Source organism: Capra hircus, chromosome 13 (assembly GCF_001704415.2).
Source record: "Capra hircus breed San Clemente chromosome 13, ASM170441v1, whole genome shotgun sequence".
In the NCBI taxonomy this organism is placed as follows: Eukaryota; Metazoa; Chordata; class Mammalia; order Artiodactyla; family Bovidae; genus Capra; species Capra hircus.
In genome coordinates this window covers 59,505,580-59,527,627 of record NC_030820.1, presented here as the reverse complement: position 1 = coordinate 59,527,627, position 22,048 = coordinate 59,505,580, and the positions used below count along the sequence as shown (strand labels likewise).

Here is a 22,048-nt window from a genome sequence, read left to right as displayed (position 1 = left end):
GAATCATCTTGCTGTATACCTAAAACACTGTGAGTCAACTATACGTCAATAAAATCTATATGTTAAAATTAAAAAAAAAAATATAGTAACCCACTCCAGTATTCTTGCCTGGAAAATCCCATACAGAAGAGCCTGGCGGGCTACAGTCCATGGGGTTGCAAAGAGTCAGACGTGACTGATCAACTAAATAACAAGGTGAGAGGGAAAGGGCCAGGTGGGCACTCCTGCCTGCTCTGTGCCAGGTTCTGGGCTGGCAGATGTTGGGGACACAGAGTGTATCGGGCCCGGGAAGGTTTCCTAGAGGAGCTGACAGTTAGTTGGGACCTGGACGAGGAGCAGGGATGGCCCAGGTGTAGAAGAGAGGATTGCCTCAGGCTGAGGGAGCAGCACAGACACAGGCTCCGACGTGGGGACAGGACTGCTGTGTGCTGGGGTTGGGGTGTGGTGAGGGGAATTTGGGGCTTCCCAGGTGGTGCTAGTGGTAAAGAACCCGCCCGCCAATGCAGGAGACATACGAGACGTGAGTTCAGTCTCTGAGTGGGAAGATCTCCAGTATTCTTGCCTGGAGAATCCCATGGACAGAGAAGCCTGGCAGGCTACAGTCCATGGGGTTACAAAGAGTTGGACAGGACTGAACCGACTTCAGTCGCACACACACAAGGGAAATTTGCCTGAGGCCACGGAGAGGAGATGACTCACACCCTGATCTCAGCCCTGAGGTCAGAGGGAGCTCTAGCTGTTTGATGAACTAGAAAGTGTCATCAAGGAAGGAGAGATGGGTCTTGAGATTTCACTCTTGAACATGGGGCTGAGGAGCGCAGACTGTGGCAAGGAAGAGTGCTCTGGCCAGAGATTAGGACAGAGACTGGGAGGGATGAGACTCAAAGCAGGAAGGGCAGAGATGAGGCTGTTACAGTCTTTCAGGACAGGTAACTGGGGCTCCAACTCCACTGAGGTACATCTCCATTTCATAGATTAGAAAACTGAGGCCCAAGAGTGAGGTAACTGGAACAAGGACACACAGCTGGATCGGGTGGGAAGGGATGAGCAGGGCTTGCCTTCTCTCTGGGTCTCACTGGGAAGCTGTCTTTAGAGCTCCCTCGGGGTAGGTGGCTCAGGGTCCCCTCCACAGTCCACTCTACCAGCATCTGCTAGGTGAGTCCCTCCCCTACATTCTGCTTGCCCTGGGAGCTGACCATTGGCCTTAAGAGAGGATATGAATATAATTGTCAAATTCCACCAGAGCTCTGGGGGCCTCCAGGCTTAGCAAGAAAAAAGTGACTATTGGTAAATAAACTATTCAAATCCCCTCTCTGGCTCCGTTTGTGGAATCCATTAGAGCTTTAGGCTATGAATCCACCAGAATCCAATCTTTGGGTAGGCGGGTATCCAATAACTAATAATGTTAGTCACTCAGTCTTGTCTGACTCTTTGGGACCCCAAGGACGTAGTCCGCCAGGCTCCTCTGTCCATGGAATTCTCCAGGCAAGAATACTGGAGTGGGTAGCCATTCCCTTCTCCGGGGAATCTTCCCAACCCAGGGATCTAACTCAGGTCTTCCACATTGCGGGGAGATTCTTTAATGTCTGAGTCACTAAGTTTAAGGTGGGTATCCATGGACAGGGCTAAAATTCCAGATGGATAGGTATCCTGACCAGGGACAAACCAGAAAGCTACCAAGTGTGTGACTTCCTGTTTTTGGCTTCATACTTGAACCTGGATCCTGGATCTTGGAGCTGAGGCCCTGTTGAAAGGAGGCTATTATTCCCAGATCGCAAATGAAGAGACAAAAGCCCCCAAATCCATCCCAGTCTGTGCAAAAACATTCCCTGGACAGGATCTCCATGGTCTCACTGGCCAGGCCCCTGGTCCCTGGGGAAGGGAAGCAGACATTGGGCCACAACTGGAGACTGGGTTGGCAGTGAGCCTGTGGGGTGAGGTGTTGGCCTCAGGCCCCATGCCTTTGGCTGAGCTACAGGACGAATTTAGGCAGCCTCATTGCCACAGCTCTATGCACAAGCCAGTGATGGGTTCGGGTCACTGTTAATCATGGACAGTACCCACCTCTCTTGCCTGTGGCTACCTCAGACCTTTTCAAACCTCCACCTCGTGTGGGTGCCCAGCTTAGATGGCGCTATGGTGCTGTCCTCTGTCTCCACACTGCTGCCAGCCGCAGCGTCTAGAATCCATCACTATTGCTTGACTCCTGTGCCTTAACGGCTATCCAGCTCCCCACTATGGTGACCCAGCAGCAGTAGGAACCCTTTCCCTGCCTTTCTCTCACCAAGCCATTCTCCCCTCCCTGGTTCCAATCACGCTTCCTAAAAGTTAGTCCCTAGAAAATGAGTTAGTCCCACCCTGTTCAAAACCCTCCTGTGACTCCCTGCAGCCCTCAGATTAAAGTCTCCTCTCCTGCACACGGCCTTTTAGACCTTCCATTGTCTGGAAAAGACCATGAAGCTGGGAAAGATTGAAGGCAGGAGGAGAAGGGATGACTGAGGATGAGATGGTTGGATGGCATCAGCGACCCAACAGATACACGCTTGAGCAAACTCCGAGGGATGGTGAAGGACAGGGAAGCCTGGTATGCTGCAATCCATGGGGTGGCAAAGAGTCAGACACAGCTGAGTGACTAAACAAGTCTGGAAACTTCAGGAACACTGCTATCAGGGCACCTAGCACATACCAGGCACTTAACAAATATGCGATTCCTCCTCCTTCCCTCAGAGACCCCCAGAGGGGGCTAGCCATTGTTTTTGGCCAGAGACAGTCGTGGAACTATGCTGTTCACTGGTGCACCCCCAGCACCCAGCACTGGGCTGGCTCAGTAAGTGCTTGTTGACTGAGTGACTGACTCTGGAACTGAGTGATTGAAGTTGGCCCCATTAGAAGTGGGGGCTGGGGAGCAGGCCCAGCCATTGTCTTTTCTTAGGAAACTGATTCAGAGGTGCCTCTCCGCTTCTGTTTGGCCCTCTTGGGTTAGGGGGCGAGAGAAGTCCTTGCAGGGTGGGGTGGGCACCTCTCCATTCTGTAGACAGGGAAACTGAGGCCTGCGGATGAGGGGGCAAGCCCAAGCAAGTGGGGATGGAGGGTGGATCCTGGAATCCCCAACTTGTCAGCCTGGGCTGGTGGTGTCCTCCTTATCACCACCCCAATTGAACAGATGGGGAAAGGGAGACCAAGAGAGGGATGGGGCATGCTCAAGGTCACTCATGGAGTTGGGAGAAGGAGTCTGGATTGGTTCCTCTCAGGACTGTGGTTGTTGTCACCATGATGACTACTCTTGGTTGTTTCTGTTTCATGGCGGGGGGGGGGGGGCGGGGATGGTCCTTCCTGCAATGGCTGCCAGAACAAGCATGAAAGGGCAGGAGGGTAAGCAGGGTCTCCCTCCCCTCTGCTGCCCTCCTCCCACACCCGGGGCGCCCCGGTCTCTCACCCGGGCCCTGGGCCATGACGCGCACCAGGCGCTGCACCGACTGGAGCAGCTGGTGCTGCTGGCGCTGCAGGAGGCTGGAGTTGCTGCTAGCGGCGCGCAGGGTGCGCTCGAGGCCGGCGAGGGCGCCGCTCTGGCGGCCCAGCAGGCGCCGCAGCCGCTCCTTCTCGCCGCGGAGGCTGGCCAGCTCCGCCTGCTGCTGCGTCTCCAGGGCTTGCACCCGCGTTTCCAGCGCGCTGCAGGGAGGGGAGGGAGGGCACAGGGGTGAACCCGCCGCCCCGACCGTGCAGTCACAGTCAAGGGCTTTTCCCTGGGTCCTCGGGTGAGGCGCAGACCGCACTGAGGCTCGGAGAGGTAGCGTCCTGCCTAGGGTTCCACATCCGGGAGGTCCATCCCCACGGATAGCAGAGTGAGGAAGGGAGGAAAGAGAGAGCTGGCCCTGCAGTAAAATGCCTTAGGGTCCAGCAGAGGAAACAGGTTGGGTGGAAGGGACACACCAGCAACCAGGTAGCCGTGATCAAATCCCAAATATGTGTATCCTTTGACCTAGCAGTCCACTCACCAGAGACAACTTCCAGGGGGCATGGACGCATGGACAAGAATGTCCTTTGGGGGAGTTGGTTGTAATAGGGAAAAACAAAACAGCCAAACTGCACAACAGCCAGGAGTGGCTGAGGCTGTTCTGTTCTGGTTTCCCTGGAAATGATCTGGAGCAGTTCCGAAGAGCAAGGAGGCTGAGCTCGGTTGTGCAGAACGGAAAAGAGGCCAGGGACCTGGAGTGGCACATCACTGCCTCTAGTCTAACCCCGCATGTGAGAAATTAAAAGAGAAAGCAAAAGCTATTAATGTAAATTGTTGAGGGATACTCGGGAGCTTATAGGAAGTGGCGTGGATAGACATATGGAAGGATATGGTGGTACTTGTGTTTATAGAGAATGAAAGAAAATTCACTAAGTGCTGGTACTTCTGTGGAGCAGGTTTGAGCAGATGGAAATGAAAGGGAAGGGGTGGGTGGAGGGGACCAACTTTCCTTTTCATTTTGTACAAGTGTCTATTGTCTGAGGATATAATAAGCAGGAGGCATTTTTGTAATGAGTTTTTTTTAAAAAGAAAGAAATTTTTTGACTCAGCTTTTGCACTTCTGGCATTTTGTCCTACAGATTTGTTCACATGTGTGTTCAATAAGGTATGGGAACAATATTCATAGCACCACGTGTTGGAATCATAAGAGACTGGAACAACCTCAGTACCCATTAATTGGGCACTGGGGAATAGATCTGGGGACAGGCGTCCAGTGGAACATTATGCAGCTGGAGAGAAGAATGCACAAGTGTGTCACACAGTTATGGAACCATCTCCAGGATAATTGAAAAAAAAACAAAAATGAAAATACCATCATGCCAAAGAATAGTATGTTCCACTTGGGTTTAAAAAAGGTTAAAAAGGAGACTGCAAGGAGATCCAACCAGTCCATTCTAAAGGAGATCAGTCCTGGGTGTTCTTTGGAAGGAATGATGCTAAAGCTGAAACTCCAGTACTTTGGCCACCTCATGAGAAGAGTTGACTCATTGGAAAAGACTCTGATGCTAGGAGGGGTTGGGGGCAGGAGGAGAAGAGGACGACAGAGGATGCGATGGCTGGATGGCATCACCAACTCGATGGATGTGAGTTTGAGTGAACTCTGGGAGTTGGTGATGGACAGGGAGGCCTGACGTGCTGCAATTCATGGGGTCGCAGAGTCGGACACGACTGAGCGACTGAACTGAACTAAACTGAAAAAGGGGACTATGCATACATATTTGCCTCTGCTGCCAGTGGGTGGGTAGCTGAGAGATGAAGCAGAAGGGAGATATTTTCTTATGCACGAAACTATGCCAGCCATTCTCCAGTCTAAGAAAATGAGTCCAGCCAGGGCTGGAGGAATTTCCCTGGACCCCAGACTATGGCTCAGGAAGAGAGAGGATTTGGGCACACCTGGATTCTAGAATTTTAGCTGTCTCCATGGGCCAATCACGTATTGATGACACCCTCCATCTTCACTGGTTTCTGAGTGTGGTGGTCGCTCAGTTGTGTCCAACTCTTTGCAACGCTATGGACTGTAACCTGTCAGGCTTCTCCATCCATGGGATTTTCCAGGCAAGAATACTGGAGTGGGTTGCCATTTCCTTCTCCAGGGGATCTTCCCAACCCAGGGATTGAACCCAGGTCTCCCCCATTGTGGGCAAACTCTTTACCATTTGAGCCACCAGGGAAGCCCACTGGTGACTCACTGGTTTCTAGGCACTTTAATTCAGTTCAGAGTCATTGGTAGTGTCCCAGTGCTTCCCCCTCCCTTGGGGTGGGGAGTAAGAATAAGGAGGTACACAAACTATCATTAATGGTCCCCAGATCACAGGGAGCTTGAGGATCCTTGTGTCCTTATCTTGACTCAGCATATAAGCTACAATAACATCTCATTCTGTACATAGGCCTGTGACTGCTTACCTGTGTGGGTTTTGCTTTCTCCACCAGCCTGAGCTTGGCAGTTTTTTCTCCACTCAGCTCGAAACTGAGATGAAATCAGCTTCAGAGGTCCATATCTCTGGCTTATCTGTACCCCAGGACTCTTTCTTTGTAATTTAAAGGGTGTTCCCTTTGTGTTTATTTGCTTATAAATGCTGAGACTCTCTGCTAATACAGACAAGAAACATATCACTGTGGTTGTTTCTGGGAAGGAGAGGAGTTGGTAGGGGAGATTATATTTATTTATTTACAGATATGGAGATCAAATTAAGATGTACAGGGTGAATTGTATGGTATGTAAATGGTGGTTCAGAAAAGCTGTTAAAATCTATAAAATAAATAAAGGAAGATAGAAAAGAAGGAGAGAAAGAGAGAGAGAGAGAAAGAAGAGAGGAAGAATCAGGGTGTCCCAAGTCCCAGGAAAATGCCTGTCTCCTGTCCCCTCTCAGGACAGGGTGGTCCGGCCCCATGCCTGCCTAGCCCCTAGCCTCAGCCTCAGCCAAGCCCCAGTGTCCACCTTCACTCTCAACTTTAGTCTGATCTCCTACCCTGGTTTCAGGCCTTGCCCTAGCCTGGCCGCGTCCCAGCTCTAGCTCCAGCCCCAGTGCCCCCTCACTCTAGTCTTCAGGCCTCTACCTCTGGCCCTAGCCCCCATCCTGGGCACTAGCTCAACTCCACCTTTTCATTTTGCCCCCTCCCCCACTGACAGAGCCCAGCTCAGGCTGGTTCTGGGGCTCACCCCGGATCCCCAGCCCACTTGGGTCCCAGCCCAGTTCTGGAGCTCAGCCCTGGTCCCTGCCCCTGCCCCGTGTCAGGGTGCCAGTGCCCACCTGTTGTGGCCCTGCAGCCGGTGGAGCTCATGGCCCTGCAGCAGCAGCTGCTTCTCCAGCTTGTTGGTGGACAGTGAGGTCTCCAGCAGCTGGATCTCCATTCGGGATGTCTGGTTCAGGACCTGCCCCGACAAGGGAGGTGGGGAGAGAGGGCTTTGTAAGCCCTTCAGGAGCCCTGCCCACCAGCCATGCATTTGACCTCAGGCCCTGCCATTCCAGAAACTTGCTGACCTATTTGCACCCTCTCACTCATAGACCCTAATATCGTGGTCCTTTCTTTCATTCTGCCTTGTTTCTGGAAATTCTTTCCCAACCCATGCACAGACCATGACACCTCACTAGGCTTGTGATTATCTCAGATTTGCTCTTCCCCATCCCTGTACATGGCAGTTCCATTCCTCCTGCCATGTATGTGGGAGGAACCACCCTTGACCTCCCCCCCAATATCTAATCCGTCAGCAATTAGATATTTGCTCCACCTTCCCAATGGCTACATGACCACTCTCCTGCCCCTCCATGACCCGCTTGGCCCTGACCTCCATCTCTCACCCTGTGTCCTGTACTGGCCTCTTCACAGGGCTCCCTGTCCCTGACCTTGTCCTCTACAGGCCTCTGTCTGCTTGGTAGTCTAGGGTAGACTTTTAAAATGTGGACCCTCTGCTCAAAATCCTCCTGTGGCTCCCACCTCACATGGTGGTGGCCGGCAAAACCCTGTAATGCCCCCATCACCTCTGACGTTGGCCCACCAGTCTCCCTGCGTCACTCCAGCCATACTGGCCTCCTTGATGTTCCTGGAGCTTGCCAGCTCTGTGCCACCTCGAGGCCTTTGCACATAATGCTCTCCCTGTTGGGAAGGCTGTTCTAGTAAGCCTGACCCCAACCCTACCTTCCCAGCAGTAACTTCCTGGCTGTATTGTCCAAGCTTGCAACTTGTCCCTCTCGCCACTCCGGGCACACACTCTCCACCGGTCGTCTCGTCCTTGCTATTTTCTCCCTAGCACTATCACTGTCTCATACACATGTTATTGATCCTGTTTGTTTTCTTGGCACTCATTAGAAGGAAGCTCCAGTGGGGTACGGATGCATACCTATTTTCTTTACTGCTGTAAACTAGAATCAGGCATCTCCAACAGTGCTTGGCACATAGTAAGGTTTAAGAAACACGTGGCCCTTTGTCCGCTGTCTTTTCAGCCATTCATTTACTCACCCTCTCGCTTATATTCCTGTCCTTTTCCTTCCTCCCTCTCTGCTGCTCCCTGTGGCCTCCTCTTTCAGAGTTGTTGTCCCCCTGAGGTCTAATAAATAGGTCTAATTTGTTATCCACATTTTCCTGAAGCACTGTGAGCCCCCTGAGGGCAGGTGTGTGTGTGCTGCTGAATCCCAGCTTGGACCGGACATGAGAATCACAGAGGCAGAAGAGCCAAACCCAGTGTCTACCGTCCGCCCTCTTCCTGCTCTGGGCTCATGACCTGGTGGGAGACAGTTCTGTGATGGGGTCATCAGGGAGGGATCCCAGGGGGCTGCAAGGTCAGAGGAGGCTCTGACCTTCCCCAGGGACAAGAGTCAAAGCAAGATGACTAGGGTTATGAGCCAGCCTGGCCAGCCACGGTGCCCCCAGTACCACCCCCTCACCCTCTAGTACCTGAGCCTCCACGTCGGTCAGCTTGCGGGTCTGGGCGGTGGTCTGGGTCAGGAGACTGGTGCCCAGCTCCAGCATGGTGGCTGTCTGGTTCTGGACCATGTGCTGCTGGGCCTGTGCCAGCTCCAGCCTCAGGTTCATCTGGATGTACCTTTCCAGCTGTGAGGAGATAAGACGGTGCACTGGGGTCATGGGTAAGGGTTAGGGGAAGCTTCCTGTCCCTTCCATATGTCCCCTGGAAGGACATAGAGCAACTGGGGGAGGCCTTGATGCCAAGTCAGGCTGCCGTCACCTCTTGCTTACTCTATTTGTTGCTTTCTCCTCAACCTCTCTGCCTCCATCCTTGTCCCATACACAGCCCATTCTCCACTCAGCAGCTGGAGGGATCCTGTTAAACTGAAGTCAGATCACACTTCTCCGTTCGGAACTCTCCCAGGGTTCCTATCTCACCAAAGTCTTCCTTGGAAAAGTCAGGGAGGAAAAGCCAAAGTCCTCCCTGACTGCAGGCGCCTTTATGACCTGGTCTCCTGCTACCACTCTGGTTTCCTCTCCTAGTCTCCCTCACTCCACTCCAGACACCTTGCCTCTGTGACATCCTTCCAACACAGCAAGTATGGCCCTACCTCAGGGTCTTTGAACATGCTATTCCCTCTCGTCTGGATCCTACCACCCCACACCATCTACAAGGCTCACTCCCTCATGTCATTTCAGTTCTCTTCCAACCCCTTATCATGCCCCAGCTTTGTACTACGTATTTATTTGTTTATTGCTTTTTAAAACTTGCCCTTGACATGTTAATGCCATGAAGCCAGGAGCTTGGTCTTGCTCTTCACTTTATCTCCATATCTAGCACAGTGCTTAACATACTGTGGGTGTTCAAAAAAAAAAAATGTGTTCAATGAGTCATTAAGAGGGGAAGCAGCAATTGTCATCATAGTCCCCAGTCATGCCCATGACAGCTTCGTAGGACTGAGCCAACAGCAGGAAAAGGGGATGCATCTTTCCCTATACCGGAGTTTGCAAGTCCATCCATCAAACCGGACTTTTATTTTCTGGCCCCTCCATCTGTGAAATGGAGTTGAACTGGCCAGTCTCCAAGGGTCCTCCCAGCTCAGATATCTTGGGATCTGACAAGCTAATGTTCATTTCTTTGACAGGGCTGCTTTTTCCCAAGAGCAGGAGAAGCTGGCATGAGACCAGGATCAAATTGCAAAGGTGAACGGCCTGTTCTCAGGGCTCAGTGCCTGAGGACAGAGAGCCGGTGCCTCTCCTCCACTCGCTCTCCATTGGGCATATTTGCTGGCCTCTCGCCACTATCTCGGTCCCCCAGCTCTGGCTCCTTCCCACCCTCTGTCACTCAGCCCTCCAGGAGGTCCAACAGGGCAGCTCCCAAGGTCCCTGGGAAGACTGGTGCTTCCCAGGGAGATGGGGTGACCTTGGCTGGGGGTCAGGCTTCAGCTGCTTCTTCCTTAGTCTCTTCACCTCTCTTTCATCTCAACTGTCTGCTCCCATACCTCCTTCACCTCTGTGCTTTCTAAGGGGGCATGGCTCGTTGTAGTGCAACGTCAAGTCTGAAGGGGGCGCAAATGGTGTCGATCAGAGCCTTGCTTCTTAAAGTGCGTCCTTGGGGCAAGCATCACCAGGGAGCTTGTGAGAAATGCGTTTCCAGATCCAGACCTACAGAATCAGAAATTCTGGGGAGAGACTCAGCCAACTGATGCTTGCTCAAGTGGAGAGGTCACAAAGAGGACTTGAGGACCAGGGAGATAAGTGTGTCTGAACTTCTCAAGCCTTTGTCCCTGTGACCCCTTCTTTCCTCTCCTGCCCCAGCCTCTGCAACAGGCAAATGTGTCCAAGGGTCCGTCGTTAAAAATTAAAGAAAAAAAATATCCTTGACTCCACAGATTCCCTCTATCTGTGTCTCCAATTTCTCTGCTCACCCCCAAACAACATAACTTCTTGAACAAATTATCTCCATTTTCCCCTCCCTCTCCATGCTTACCTTTAAAAAATAATATTAGTATGGTGTTCTTCACACACACACATTCACACAGCATAAATAATAGTATAATAAAATCTGTGTATTTACTACACTTAAGAAAAAAAATACAACCCATATGGTTGAATCCTGTGCACCACTAACCTGTTCCCAGCCCTGGAGAGACTCTTTAACACACCTCGTTGTAACTGTCTTTGATGAGGGTGGTCAGCGGACACTTCTGTGTCCTCAGCTTACTCTCCATCTCAGCAGCAGTCACACATGTGGCCACTCTCTTTTTCTGGAAGTACTTCCCAGGTATACCCTCCCCTAGTTTTCCTTCTCCCCTCCCTATTCCTTCCCCCTCCCCTCCTATATCCCCTATCTGATTCCTTTTTCAGGCTTCTTGGGGGGCTCTCATGCCCTAGTCCCCCTGGGTATTCTCTCTGTAGGTCACAGTTGCCTAATTGGGGACCACCAGGCCTATGAAGAGAATTCAGGGGGTCCATGTACTTGGGTGAAAGAATAATTACATTTTTCTTTTTTGTTCACTGCTGCTGCTAAGTCACTTCAGTCGTGTCCGACTCGGTGCGACCCCATAGACAGCAGCCCACCAGGCTCCCCCATCCCTGGGATTCTCTAGGCAAGAACACCAGAGTGGGTTGCCATTTCCTTCTCCACTAACCTGTAATAAAAATTTGGCATTTCCTTCAATTACGAGCCAAGGTCCCAAATCATAACACTATTAGCCGATCCTACAACTGGGCTTCCCCATAGCTCAGTTGGTAAAGAATCTGCCTACAATGCAGGAGACCCCAGTTCAGTTCCTAGGTTGAGAAGATCTGCTGGAGAAGGAATAGGCTACTCACTTCAGTATTCTTGGGTTTCCCTGGTAGCTCAGATGGTAAGAGTCCACCTGCAATGTGGGAGACCTGGGTTCGATCCCTAGGTAGGGAAGATTCCCCGGAGAAAGGAAAGGCTACCCACTCCAGTATTCTGGCCTAGAGAATTCCAAGGACTGTATGGTCCACGAGGTCGCAAAGAGTTGGACACAACTGAGTGGCTTTCACTTTCAATTATGAGCAGAGATTCCAAATCATAACACTGTTAGCTGATCCTGCAACTTCATTACCAACAGAAATCACAAATATTTCCTATCACAGCATAGATATTATTACAGTGTCCTAAAATACCGATCATGACTTCAGAATAATGGACATTCTCAAACCCACCACTGGGTAATGTTACAACTACAGCACATTATAATCACAATGTCACTAGGTGTTCTTATTTTATGCATTTGAAAGCAATATTCTGGACTTCTCTTGTGATAGAGTGCATAAGAATCCGCCTGCCAATAAAGGGGACACGGGTTCGATCCCTGGCCCAGGAAGACTCCTGGGAGCTACTAAGCCTGTGTTCCCCAACTACTGAGCCTGCAAGCTCTAGGGTCCACAAGCCACAAGTACTGAGCCCTCGTGCTGCAAGTACTGAAGCCTGTGTGCCTACAGTCCGTGCTCTGCAACAAGAAAAACTACCACAATGAGAAGCCCACACACTGTAAATAGAAAGTAGCTCCTGCTCTTCACAACTAGAGAAGAAAGCCTGCAGGCAGCCACGAAGACACAGTGCAACCAAACAAATACGTAAATTAAAAAAAAAAATTTTTTTTACGTAATATTCTGAAAAAGTATCCATAAGCTCCACCCAGGATCAGCAGCCCAACTCCCCAAACTGAGACCCAGAAAATTTGCCTAAGGTCACCAGCTGATGGCCTCGATTTCAAGACTCCCTGTCCAGGGGGCTCCTCAGGTCTGCACAGCAGGCCTGGGGCCTCAGGGTAGCTTGGGGTCCTCTCTAGTAATGGGAACCCCCTAAGCACTCTGATTAGTTCCCTATTTGTTCTGTGGCTGCAAATGACTGGGTGGGCGAAGGCCACCCACAGCTGGGACCCATCACCCAACTTGCCATGCCCACTCGTGGGCTCTAGGATGGTAATCTGGGCAAGAAGGGCCCCAGTTCAGCCAGCCTGCAGCTCTGATGAGTAAATGTCAGCCTGTGTGTGGGGGTTGGGTCCAGCCCAGGGCTCAGGCACCAGCTGGAAGGGTGGGAAGGGAAAAGTCCTCATGGAGGGGCAAACCCCAGATGGGATCTGCCCCAGCCCCCCAGCCCCACTCAGGATTGGACCTGCCCATTCTCTGTCACCCTCCTGCTGGTAAACTCTCAGGGCTGAGATGGGAAAGAGGGGGCCTGCATCTCCACCGCACCCCTCCCCCAGCCTGCCGCCCCCCTCCCCGGCCTGCAAAGAGGTTGATCTTTGGCCCTTGAGCTGCCCCCTTCTCGCCTTGGCCCTGAGTTTGGTTCTGGCTCTGCTACGCCCAAGCGTGGGCCTCTAGCAGTTGAAGGCTGCCTTTCCCTGAGCTTCACTTTACCAACCTGTGACGCAGGGACAGTAAACCCTGCTTCTTTTGTGGGAGGAAGCATTTGAAAAGGGCCTTGAAGGAAAGGAAATAGTTTTGATAGACAGAGCCTGGGGGAGGAAGGAAGGAACTCTGGATAGAATACAGCTGAGCACATAGGCAGGAGAGTCTCAGTGGCCAAGGAGATCTGCTGAAGTCTGCTTTTTTCCTGCATTATCTAAATGAAAAAGACTTCATCTGGTAAATGGAGAAGCAATTGTGGCCCACTCATCCAATAAACTCTACTCAGCAATAAAAAGGAATGAATTACTGGTGCATTCAACAGTAAGGAGTCACCTCCAATTAGACTGCACTGAAAAGAGCCAGACTTAAAAGGCTACAGACTGTGGGATTCCATTCATACGACTTTCTGGAACAGTCGGAATCACTTGTTGCTAGAGGCTGAGGCCCAGGGGTGGGGATTCACAGCAAAGGGGCACAGGGGAACTTTTGGGGGATGTTGGTAATATTTTGTATTGTGTGACGGCGGTTACATGATGATATACATTTGTCAAACTCATAGAGCTGTACATTAAAATGGTGAATTTCACTGTATGTGGACTATATCTCAATATAAAACAAATCCACCAACACAAGGTTCTATAAAATGTCCCATATAAAACATGTGTTATATAATATGTGTTATATATAAATATGGGCTTCCCTGGTGGATCAGATGGTAAAGAATCTGCCTGCAATGCAGGAGACCTGGGTTCAATCCTTAGGTTGGAAAGATTCCCTGAAGAAGGGCAGGGCAACCCACTCCAGTATGCTTGCCTGGAGAATCTCATGGACAGAGGAGCCTGGCAAGATACATTCCGTGGGAAACGTATGTTATAAATGTGTTTCCTCAAACTAATCCCTCACCTTCTGAATTTCATTTATGTAGTCAAAAAATTATTTCTTGAATACCTATTAAATGCTAGATCCTGTTTTAGGTACTCAAGAATAAGGAATGAACAAAACTGGCAAGCTTTCTGATTCCAGGACACTTCCATTGACTATATCAGTTAAATTCCAATAGTGACGAGTGCTACAAAGAAAATAAGACAGGGTAGTGAGCGGGGTCAGGGGCATGTTTAGCCACAATGGCAGGGAAATGCTCAGCAGAGGGGGCCATCTGAGCTGAGCCGACGTGAAGAAGCCAGCTGTGGGAAAGTCGGGAGGAAGGGAATTCCAGGAGGGAAAGGCAGTGCAAAGGCCTTAAGGTGGGAATGTGTCTGGTGTGTCAGAGAATCAATAAGATCAATAACAACGATATGTCCTTCCTGTCTCTTTCGTAGAACTGGTTCACATTTGGGAAAAGCATTTTGTCAACTACAGATAAAAGCCAAGGCAGAAAGAAAGAGTAGTGCCTTATGCATGATGAGCCTGGGCTTGAATCACAGCTCTTTAGCTAAATGGCTCTGTGACCTTGGGCTATGTGACCTCTACCTCTTTGGGCCACTTCTCTAGAATGCAGATAATCGTAGCTCCTATCTCCAGATGGTAGGCAAGATTCCAGGCATGATCCATTTAAAAGGCCTAGAGCATGATTACATAATTGACACATGAACAATTCTGGTATGTCTGTAAGTCTGTATCAAGGGTTACCAAGCAGCTGTTGAAAAGAATGAGGTCAACCTTCATCAGGAGTAAACGTGAAAAGATGTCCCAGATACACTCTTGAGAGAAAAAAGCAAGATACAGAACACTGCCTACAGTGTGGACCCATTTGTGTGTAAGCAATCCCAGATGATGCGTTTTCATGTGTACTCAGATAAAGGTCTGCCTCCCTGGTGGCTCAGAGGTTAAAGCGTCTGCCTCCAATGTGGGAGACCCGGGTTCGATCCCTGGGTCGGGAAGATCCCCTGGAGAAGGAAATGGTAACCCACTCCAGTATTCTTGCCTGGAGAATCCCATGGACGGAGAAGCCTGGTAGGCTACAGTCCATGGGGTCGCAAAGAGTCGGACACGACTGAGCGACTTCACCCTTCACTCTTCACCCAGATAAGGTCTAGGAGACACAAACTAGTAACCGTGGTGCTTTGCTTCAGGGAAGGTGATTACAATGGTGGTGATGGTAATGTTTTGTTTTTGTTTCTTATATTCTGTATCTCTAAAGTGTTACTATTCTAAAAAAACAGAATGAGGTTGTATACAGGTGTTAGGTAGGTAGAACAGGGAAAAGGAGTCCGAAGGAAGGGAAAAGCCCGCGAAAGAGGACCTCAAGTAAAACAAACGACACTCCTGGCTGGCCCAATTTACATAGGACAGGCCCAGGGAGAGACAAACATGTAAATAGAGGAGCCAAAACCAGCTCTCTCTCTCTCTCCCGCACGCTGGGGCGCGCTCTTCTCCCCGTGTCTTTGGATCGACGTGCCCTCACGCCTCGAAGATGGATTTTCCTGCTATCTTCTAAATAAAATAGAGCTGTAACACTGATTTATCTTAGAGCTATAACACGGTCCATTCGAGACCTGAGAGCTATAACACGGTCTATCCAAGACCTGAGAGCTGTGACTCGCCGAGGGGGCTTTAATGTCCGTCACTCCAAATCTTTGTTGTGACAAGACAAAGAATCGAGGAACACACACTCGCGTGACACAGGCACGCTTCATTTTATCATGCTTTGCAGATATTGACTTCTTTCTTTTTTTTTTTTTTTAACAAATTGAAGGTTTGCTGTGCCAAGCAAGTTTGTTGGTTCCATTTTGCCAACAGCATTAACTAACTTCATGCCCCTGTGTCATATGCTGGTAATTCTCACAGTATTTCTTTTTCATTACTATTATATTTTTATAGTGATCTGTGATCAGGCATCTTTGATGTAATTACTATGAAAGATTATGACTTGCTGAAGGCTCAGATGATGGTTAGCATTTTTTAGCAATGAAGTATACTTTAATTAAGGCCTGTACTTAAAAAAAAAAGACATAATGCTATTGTACACTTAATGGACTACAATATAGTGTAAAAATAACTTTGCAATGCACTGGGAAACTAAAAAATTCATGATTCCCTTTATTGCAATATTCACTTTATTTTCAGCAGTTTGGAACCAAACTCTCAATATTTTCAAGGTCTGTCTGTACAGATATAATTACTATAATACTGAAAAGCCAGTATGTCAGCCAGGCATTCTTAACAGCTATTCCTGGATCCCTGAGGGATCTGTGAATAGAATTCGGGGAATCTGTGGACTTGGATGGGAAATAGTTTTGTTCAGTTTGGTTTTTTATTTTGCTAATCTCTAACTGAAAGGAGCTTCTCCTACAGTGATGAATGTAGGCCACAAATTACTGCAGCGGTGGTAGTACGCGTGAGGGTCACCAGCAGACATCACAGATAATCCCCTGTCTCACTCCAGTGGACAGTAATGACATACTGTTTATACTTATTACAACTTCAAAATGATGGAAGGGGGACTTCCTGGCAGTCCAGTGGTTAAGAATCCATCTTCCAAGACAGGAGTTGTGGATTCATTCAATCCCTGGTCAGGGAACTAAGATCCCACATGTCATGGGGCAACTAAGCCCGCACAGTGTAACCTCTGAGCTCACGTGCTCTGGAACCACAACTAGAGAAGCCCAAACGCTGCAGTGAAGATCCTGCATGCCGCAAGACACAACACAGCCAAAAAAAAAAAAATGACAGCAAGTACTAGATCCACCAGAGGTCTTGTTATTCAACAGACTAGTACAGAAGTACTGTATGACTGTATCACACATCTGCTCTTCTTTCTTTTAATTTAGTTGTTAATTGGAGTATAATTGCTTTAGAATGTTGCGTTAGTTTCTGCTGTACAACAGTGTCGATCAGCTCTATGTATATATCCCTTCCGCCCCTGCATCCCACTCCTTTAGGTTGTCACAGAGCTCCGAGCTGAGCTCCCTGCGCTGTGTAGCAGCTTCTCACTAGCTATCTATTTTACACATGGTGTGTGTGACTCTCTCATCACACCTCTGCTCTGAAAAATATTTGATATCTGTATCTCAAGGCAATGTATTTCCTTTGTAAATCTATGCATACGCAATTTTTTTTTTTTTTTTTTTTTTGGCTGCACCATTTTCATTACTGCTTGCGGGCTACAGAGGCTCTAGCCGCACAGGCTTCAGTAGTTATGGCACAAGGGCTTAGCTGCTCCAAGGCATGTGGAATCTTCCTGAACCGGGGCTCAAACCCAAGTCCCCTGCATTGGCAGGCGGATTCTTAATACCTGGACAACCAGGGAAATCCTGAAGCATGTAATTATATATGTTTACAGACATTCTTCTGAGAGAGTCTGTAGATCTTTATCAGGTGCCAGAGGGACCCAGGGCACAGGAAAGGCTGAGACTCTGAAAACCCCTCCCACACACATCTCGGCACGAGTGGACACTCAGTGGGCCACTAACTCTGGGTGCAGGGCCTTTGCTAGCGGTTCTTCTGGTGCTTGGAAGGATGTCTGGAAGTTTCTAGGTGTTCCATGAATATTTGTTAAGCTGAATGAATGGATAGATTGGACATCTCCCCTCCTGGAAGAATTAGCTCTGAAATAAACTACCCCATGTAGATCTGTGGTGTAGCCCCTGGCAAACAGAACAGCAGGAAAGCAGAGAAGTGCTTTTATAAACCATGGGACCCCAGCCTGAGCTGCCTCGTGGCTTGCCGCTTTTCCCCTTTGTGCTTCCATTTCGCCATCAGTAGATGGGGTGGTAACAGTACCACTGTGTGGGGTTGGAGTGAAGAGGGAAGATGTGGACCTCGTAGAAAAGGGCCCGAGCAAATGGACAGACATGCAGAGTCACTTCCCTGAGGTCACCCAACAAGTTGGCGGTTGCTGGATTCATATCCAGGTCTGCTGGTTTGAGAGGCCGGGAGGTCAGGTCCAGTGAGCAAGAAGCTCTAAGCATATACCAGTAATGAATAGGCTCCTATCCGCCTGCTTCTAGTCTATACCAATATCAGTGCACCATTCCATACCCTGCATCTTTTTCCTTAATGTGATTTGGAGATTGCTCTATGTTCATCCAGAGGAAGTTGCCTTGCTGTTTGAAGTGCCCCACTGTTTGCTCCTCTGGTCCCCTATCGCTGGGTCTGCAGGTCATTTCCAGGCTTTTGCCATCACGTCAGGGCTGCTGGGAACATCCTGCCCACTTGTCACTAATCCCTCTGCAAGGCTGCTTGGGGATAAATCCCTCAAACCATAGCAGCCGCTTTAAAGGATAAGGACACTTGAGATTTGGACTAACTTCTCTGGGCAGAGGGTTGTGTCTGTAGTTCTCACACTGCATTTGAAAGTGGGTTGCTGGGGTCTGTCCACAGAGCCAGGGTGTTACCTACTCAAATCCTTCAACACACATCCACCTGCCCCAATCTCAGGAGCTTCCAGAGCTTCTCCTGTCAGCTCTCTTCGGACTTTCAGTCTGCCCACAAGTGTCACCTCCTCTGATGGCCACCCCATCAAAGGTAAGTGTACCCCCAGCCCTACTGCACCTGCCATGACTGGTTTCGTCACAGCATGTCACGTGTCTGAAATCACTGCAGTTGTTTCCTATTCGCCTGTCTCCCTCCATGGGAAAGTCAGCTGCAGGAGTACAGGGGTGCCCTGTTCATGGCTCTACCCTCTGTGCCTCAAGGAGTGCCAGTAGCTATACCAACTCAGTAACAAATAAGAGGGGCTCAGTAACCATTTGTTAGAAAAACCCAAATAGGTCCGTTCTGTGTAAAGGGCACCAGATTTCCATGGACGATTAGTTTGGGTGCTAGAAATAAGTTTGGAGACTCTGACTCAGCCCCAGCTGCCCCCTGGATCCCTGTGAGAGGCATGGCCAGAGGGGTCAGAGAGTTTGGAGAGACCACTAGTTCAAGGGCAGGAAGAAAAGGGGAAGCTGGAGGGAGGGGAGAGGAGCAGAGGGAGGCTCACAGCAAGGGAGGGAGCCAGTTTGAGGCATCTGAAGGAGAAATTTCCAGAAACCTGACACAGTCTTGGGGCTCATTTGTCTGTTGAGCAAACTCATTCAGAAGCACTGGACCCATGCGGAGCACTGGGAGGAGAGCAGTGACTAGAGGAGGCTCGTTTCTGCTTCAGAGGTGGTGCCAGGCATTGCCCCGAGGGCCTTATTTGGTCTGTTTAGATCTTGACTTGTCTCATTGCCCCCATTTCACGGCCAAGGAAAAGGAGCACAGAGAAGACGAGCCCATTGCCCAAGTCTCACAGCTTGTGAATGGCAGAGGCTGGCTCAGGACCAGGCCTTCAGGCTCCTGAGACCACGGCTGTCACCACATCAGTGGGCTGCTTGTGGCCTCCGGATTCCAAGGCAGCCCCAGTGATCTCCTCCCCTCCCAGTTCTCATGTCCCCGTGTCATCAGACTGGCCAGTGTGAACAGGATACTGGAGACGTGGTGGTGGTGAGCCAGGCTGACGTCATCACGTCGTGGCATCATCGCATCGTGGCTTGCGCTTTCTCACTCCTGAATCTCTTGCTCTGGAGGAAGTTGACCACCATGTCCTGAGGACCCTCAAGCAGCCTGAGAACCCATCTGGAGAGGAACAGAGGCCTCCCACCACGGGCCTGTACTGCCCTCCCAGCCGTATGCTGGGGCCACCTTAGAGGCTGATCCTGTCCCAGTCAAGCCTTCAGGGGACCACAGCCCCAGCTGACACTCGAGTATAATTGCATAGAGAAAAGACCCAAGTCAGAACTACCTTATCAAGCTTCTCCTGATTCCTGACTCCCAGAAACTGTGAGAGATAATAAATGTTTGTGGGTTCAATTAACTTGCTGAATGAAAGTGTGAAAGTGAAAGTGTTAGTTGTTTGGTTTGTGTCCGACTCTTTGCGACCATGGACTATAGCCCGCCAGGCTCCTCTGTCCATGGGGTTCTCCAGGCAAGAATACTGGAGTGGGTTGCCATTTCCTTCTCCAGGAGATCTTCCCAACCCAGGGATTGAACCTGGATCTCCTGCATTGTGGGCAGATTCTTTACCGAGCCACCAGGGAAGCCCAGCTTACTGAATGCCTTCAGTTCAGTCAGTCAGTTCAGTCGTGTCCAACTCTTTGCTACCCCATGAATCGCAGCATGCCAGGCCTGCCCGTCCATCACCAACTCCCGGAGTTCACTCAGACTCACGTCCATCGAGTCAGTGATGCAATCCAGCCATCTCATCCTCCGTTGTCCCCTTCTTCTCCTACCCCCAATCCCTCCCAGCATCAAAGTCTTTTCCAATGAGTCAACTCTTCGCATGAGGTGGCGAAAGTACTGGAGCTTCAGCTTTAGCATCATTCCTTCCAAAGAAATCCCAGGGCTGATCTCCTTTAGAATGGACTGGTTGGATCTCCTTGCAGTCCAAGGGACTCTCAAGAGTCTTCTCCAACACCACAATTCAAAAGCATCAATTCTTCAGCACTCAACCTTTTTCACAGTCCAACTCTAACATCCATACATGACTAGTGGAAAAACCATAGCCTTGACTAGACGGACCTTAGTTGGCAAAGTAATGTCTCTGCTTTTGAATATGCTATCTAGGTTGGTCATAACTTTTCTTCCAAGGAGTAAGCGTCTTTTAATTTCATGGCTGGAATCACGGTCTGCAGTGATTTTGGAGCCCCCCAAAATAAAGTCTGACACTGTTTCCACTGTTTCTCCATCTATTTCCCATGGAGTGATGGGACCAGATGCCATGATCTTCGTTTTCTGAATGTTGAGCTTTAAGCCAGCTTTTTCACTCGCTTCTTTCACTTTCATCAAGAGGCTTTTTGGTTCCTCTTCACTTTCTGCCAATAAGGGTGGTGTCATCTGCATATCTGAGGTTATTGATATTTCTCCCGGCAATCTTGATTCCAGCTTGTGTTTCTTCCAGTTCAGTGTTTCTCATGATGTAGTCTGCATAGAAGTTAAATAAGCAGGGTGACAATATACGGCCTTGACGTACTCCGTTTCCTATTTGGAACCAGTCTGTGGTTCCATGTCCAGTTCTAACTCTTGCTTCCTGGCCTGCATACAGATTTCTCAAGAGGCAGATTAGGTGGTCTGGTATTCCCATCTCTTTCAGAATTTTCCACAGTTTATTGTGATCCACACAGTCAAAGGCTTTGGCATAGTCAATAAAGCAGAAATAGATGTTTTTCTGGAACTCTCTTGCTTTTTTGATGATCCAGCGGATGTTGGCAATTTGATCTCTGGTTCCTCTGCCTTTTCTAAAACCAGCTTGAACATCAGGAAGTTCACGGTTCATGTATTGCTGAAGCCTGGCTTGGAGAATTTTGAGCATTAATTTACTAGCGTGTGAGATGAGTGCAATCGTGGGGCAGTTTGAGCATTCTTTGGCATTGCCCTTCTTTGGGATTGGAATGAAAACCGACCTTTTCCAGTCCTGTGGCCACTGCTGAGTTTTCCAAAGTTGCTGGCATATTGAGTGCAGCACTTTCACAGCATCATCTTTCAGGATTTGAAATAGCTCGACTGGAATTCCATCACCTCCACTAGCTTTGTTCATAGTGATGCTTTCTAAGGCCCACTTGACTTCACATTCCAAGATGTCTGGTTCTAGATGAGTGATCACACCATCGTGATTATCCGGGTCATGAAGATCCTTTTTGTACAGTTCTTCTGTGTGTTCTTGCCACCTCTTCTTAATATCTTCTGCTTCTGTTAGGTCCATACCATTTCTGTCCTTTATTGAGCCCATCTTTGCATGAAATGTTCCCTTGATATCTCTAATTTTCTTGAAGAGATCTCTAGTCTTTCCCATTCTGTTGTTTTCCTCTATTTCTTTGCATTGAATGCCTTAGGGTGACTTGTTCTAGATAAGTACTGTCCTGCTTTCGCAGAGGTCACAGAGGTCAGACACTCTTGCTCACAGGCGGCCCGCCTCTCTTGCCTGGCAGATGGAATCCCACCCTGTCACCTTCTGGCTACAGTTTCCCAATGGAACTAACTAGTTTTATTTTCCCAATGGAAATAACATTGTATCTGTGGACTTGACGGCCAAGGTTGGCCCCTCCTCTGCCCATCTCCAGCCCCTCCCATCCCCTTGGGCCCACACAGGCCCTGACCCCTGGGCTCAAGGCAGAGGGGATTTGTCTTGTTTTTTTCAAGCAGCCAGGCCCAGCTTTCCTCGGCTGTTTTCCTCCCTGCAGAAGATTCTGTTGATTTCCTTCTGGGTCAGGGCTCAGCAGAGTGAGTGGGCAGGGAGCCAGGGCTGGAGAATGTCTCGCACCAACAGCCTGTAGAGGAGGGATG

The 22,048-nt window shown here is 49.6% G+C and overlaps 1 protein-coding gene across 2 annotated transcripts in view; it reads right to left on the bottom strand.

Moving 5' to 3' along the window:
* Nucleotides 1-22,048, bottom strand: part of ANGPT4 (angiopoietin 4) — a 49,904-nt gene that overhangs the window by 15,587 nt on the left and 12,269 nt on the right. For both annotated transcript variants that reach the window (XM_018057652.1, XM_018057653.1), the window contains exons 2-4: nt 8,408-8,563; nt 6,766-6,887; nt 3,437-3,669 (exon numbers count right to left, since the gene is read on the bottom strand). In XM_018057652.1, coding sequence (XP_017913141.1) covers nt 3,437-3,669; nt 6,766-6,887; nt 8,408-8,563 — 511 coding nt within the window. The remainder of the gene's footprint in view (nt 1-3,436; nt 3,670-6,765; nt 6,888-8,407; nt 8,564-22,048) is intronic.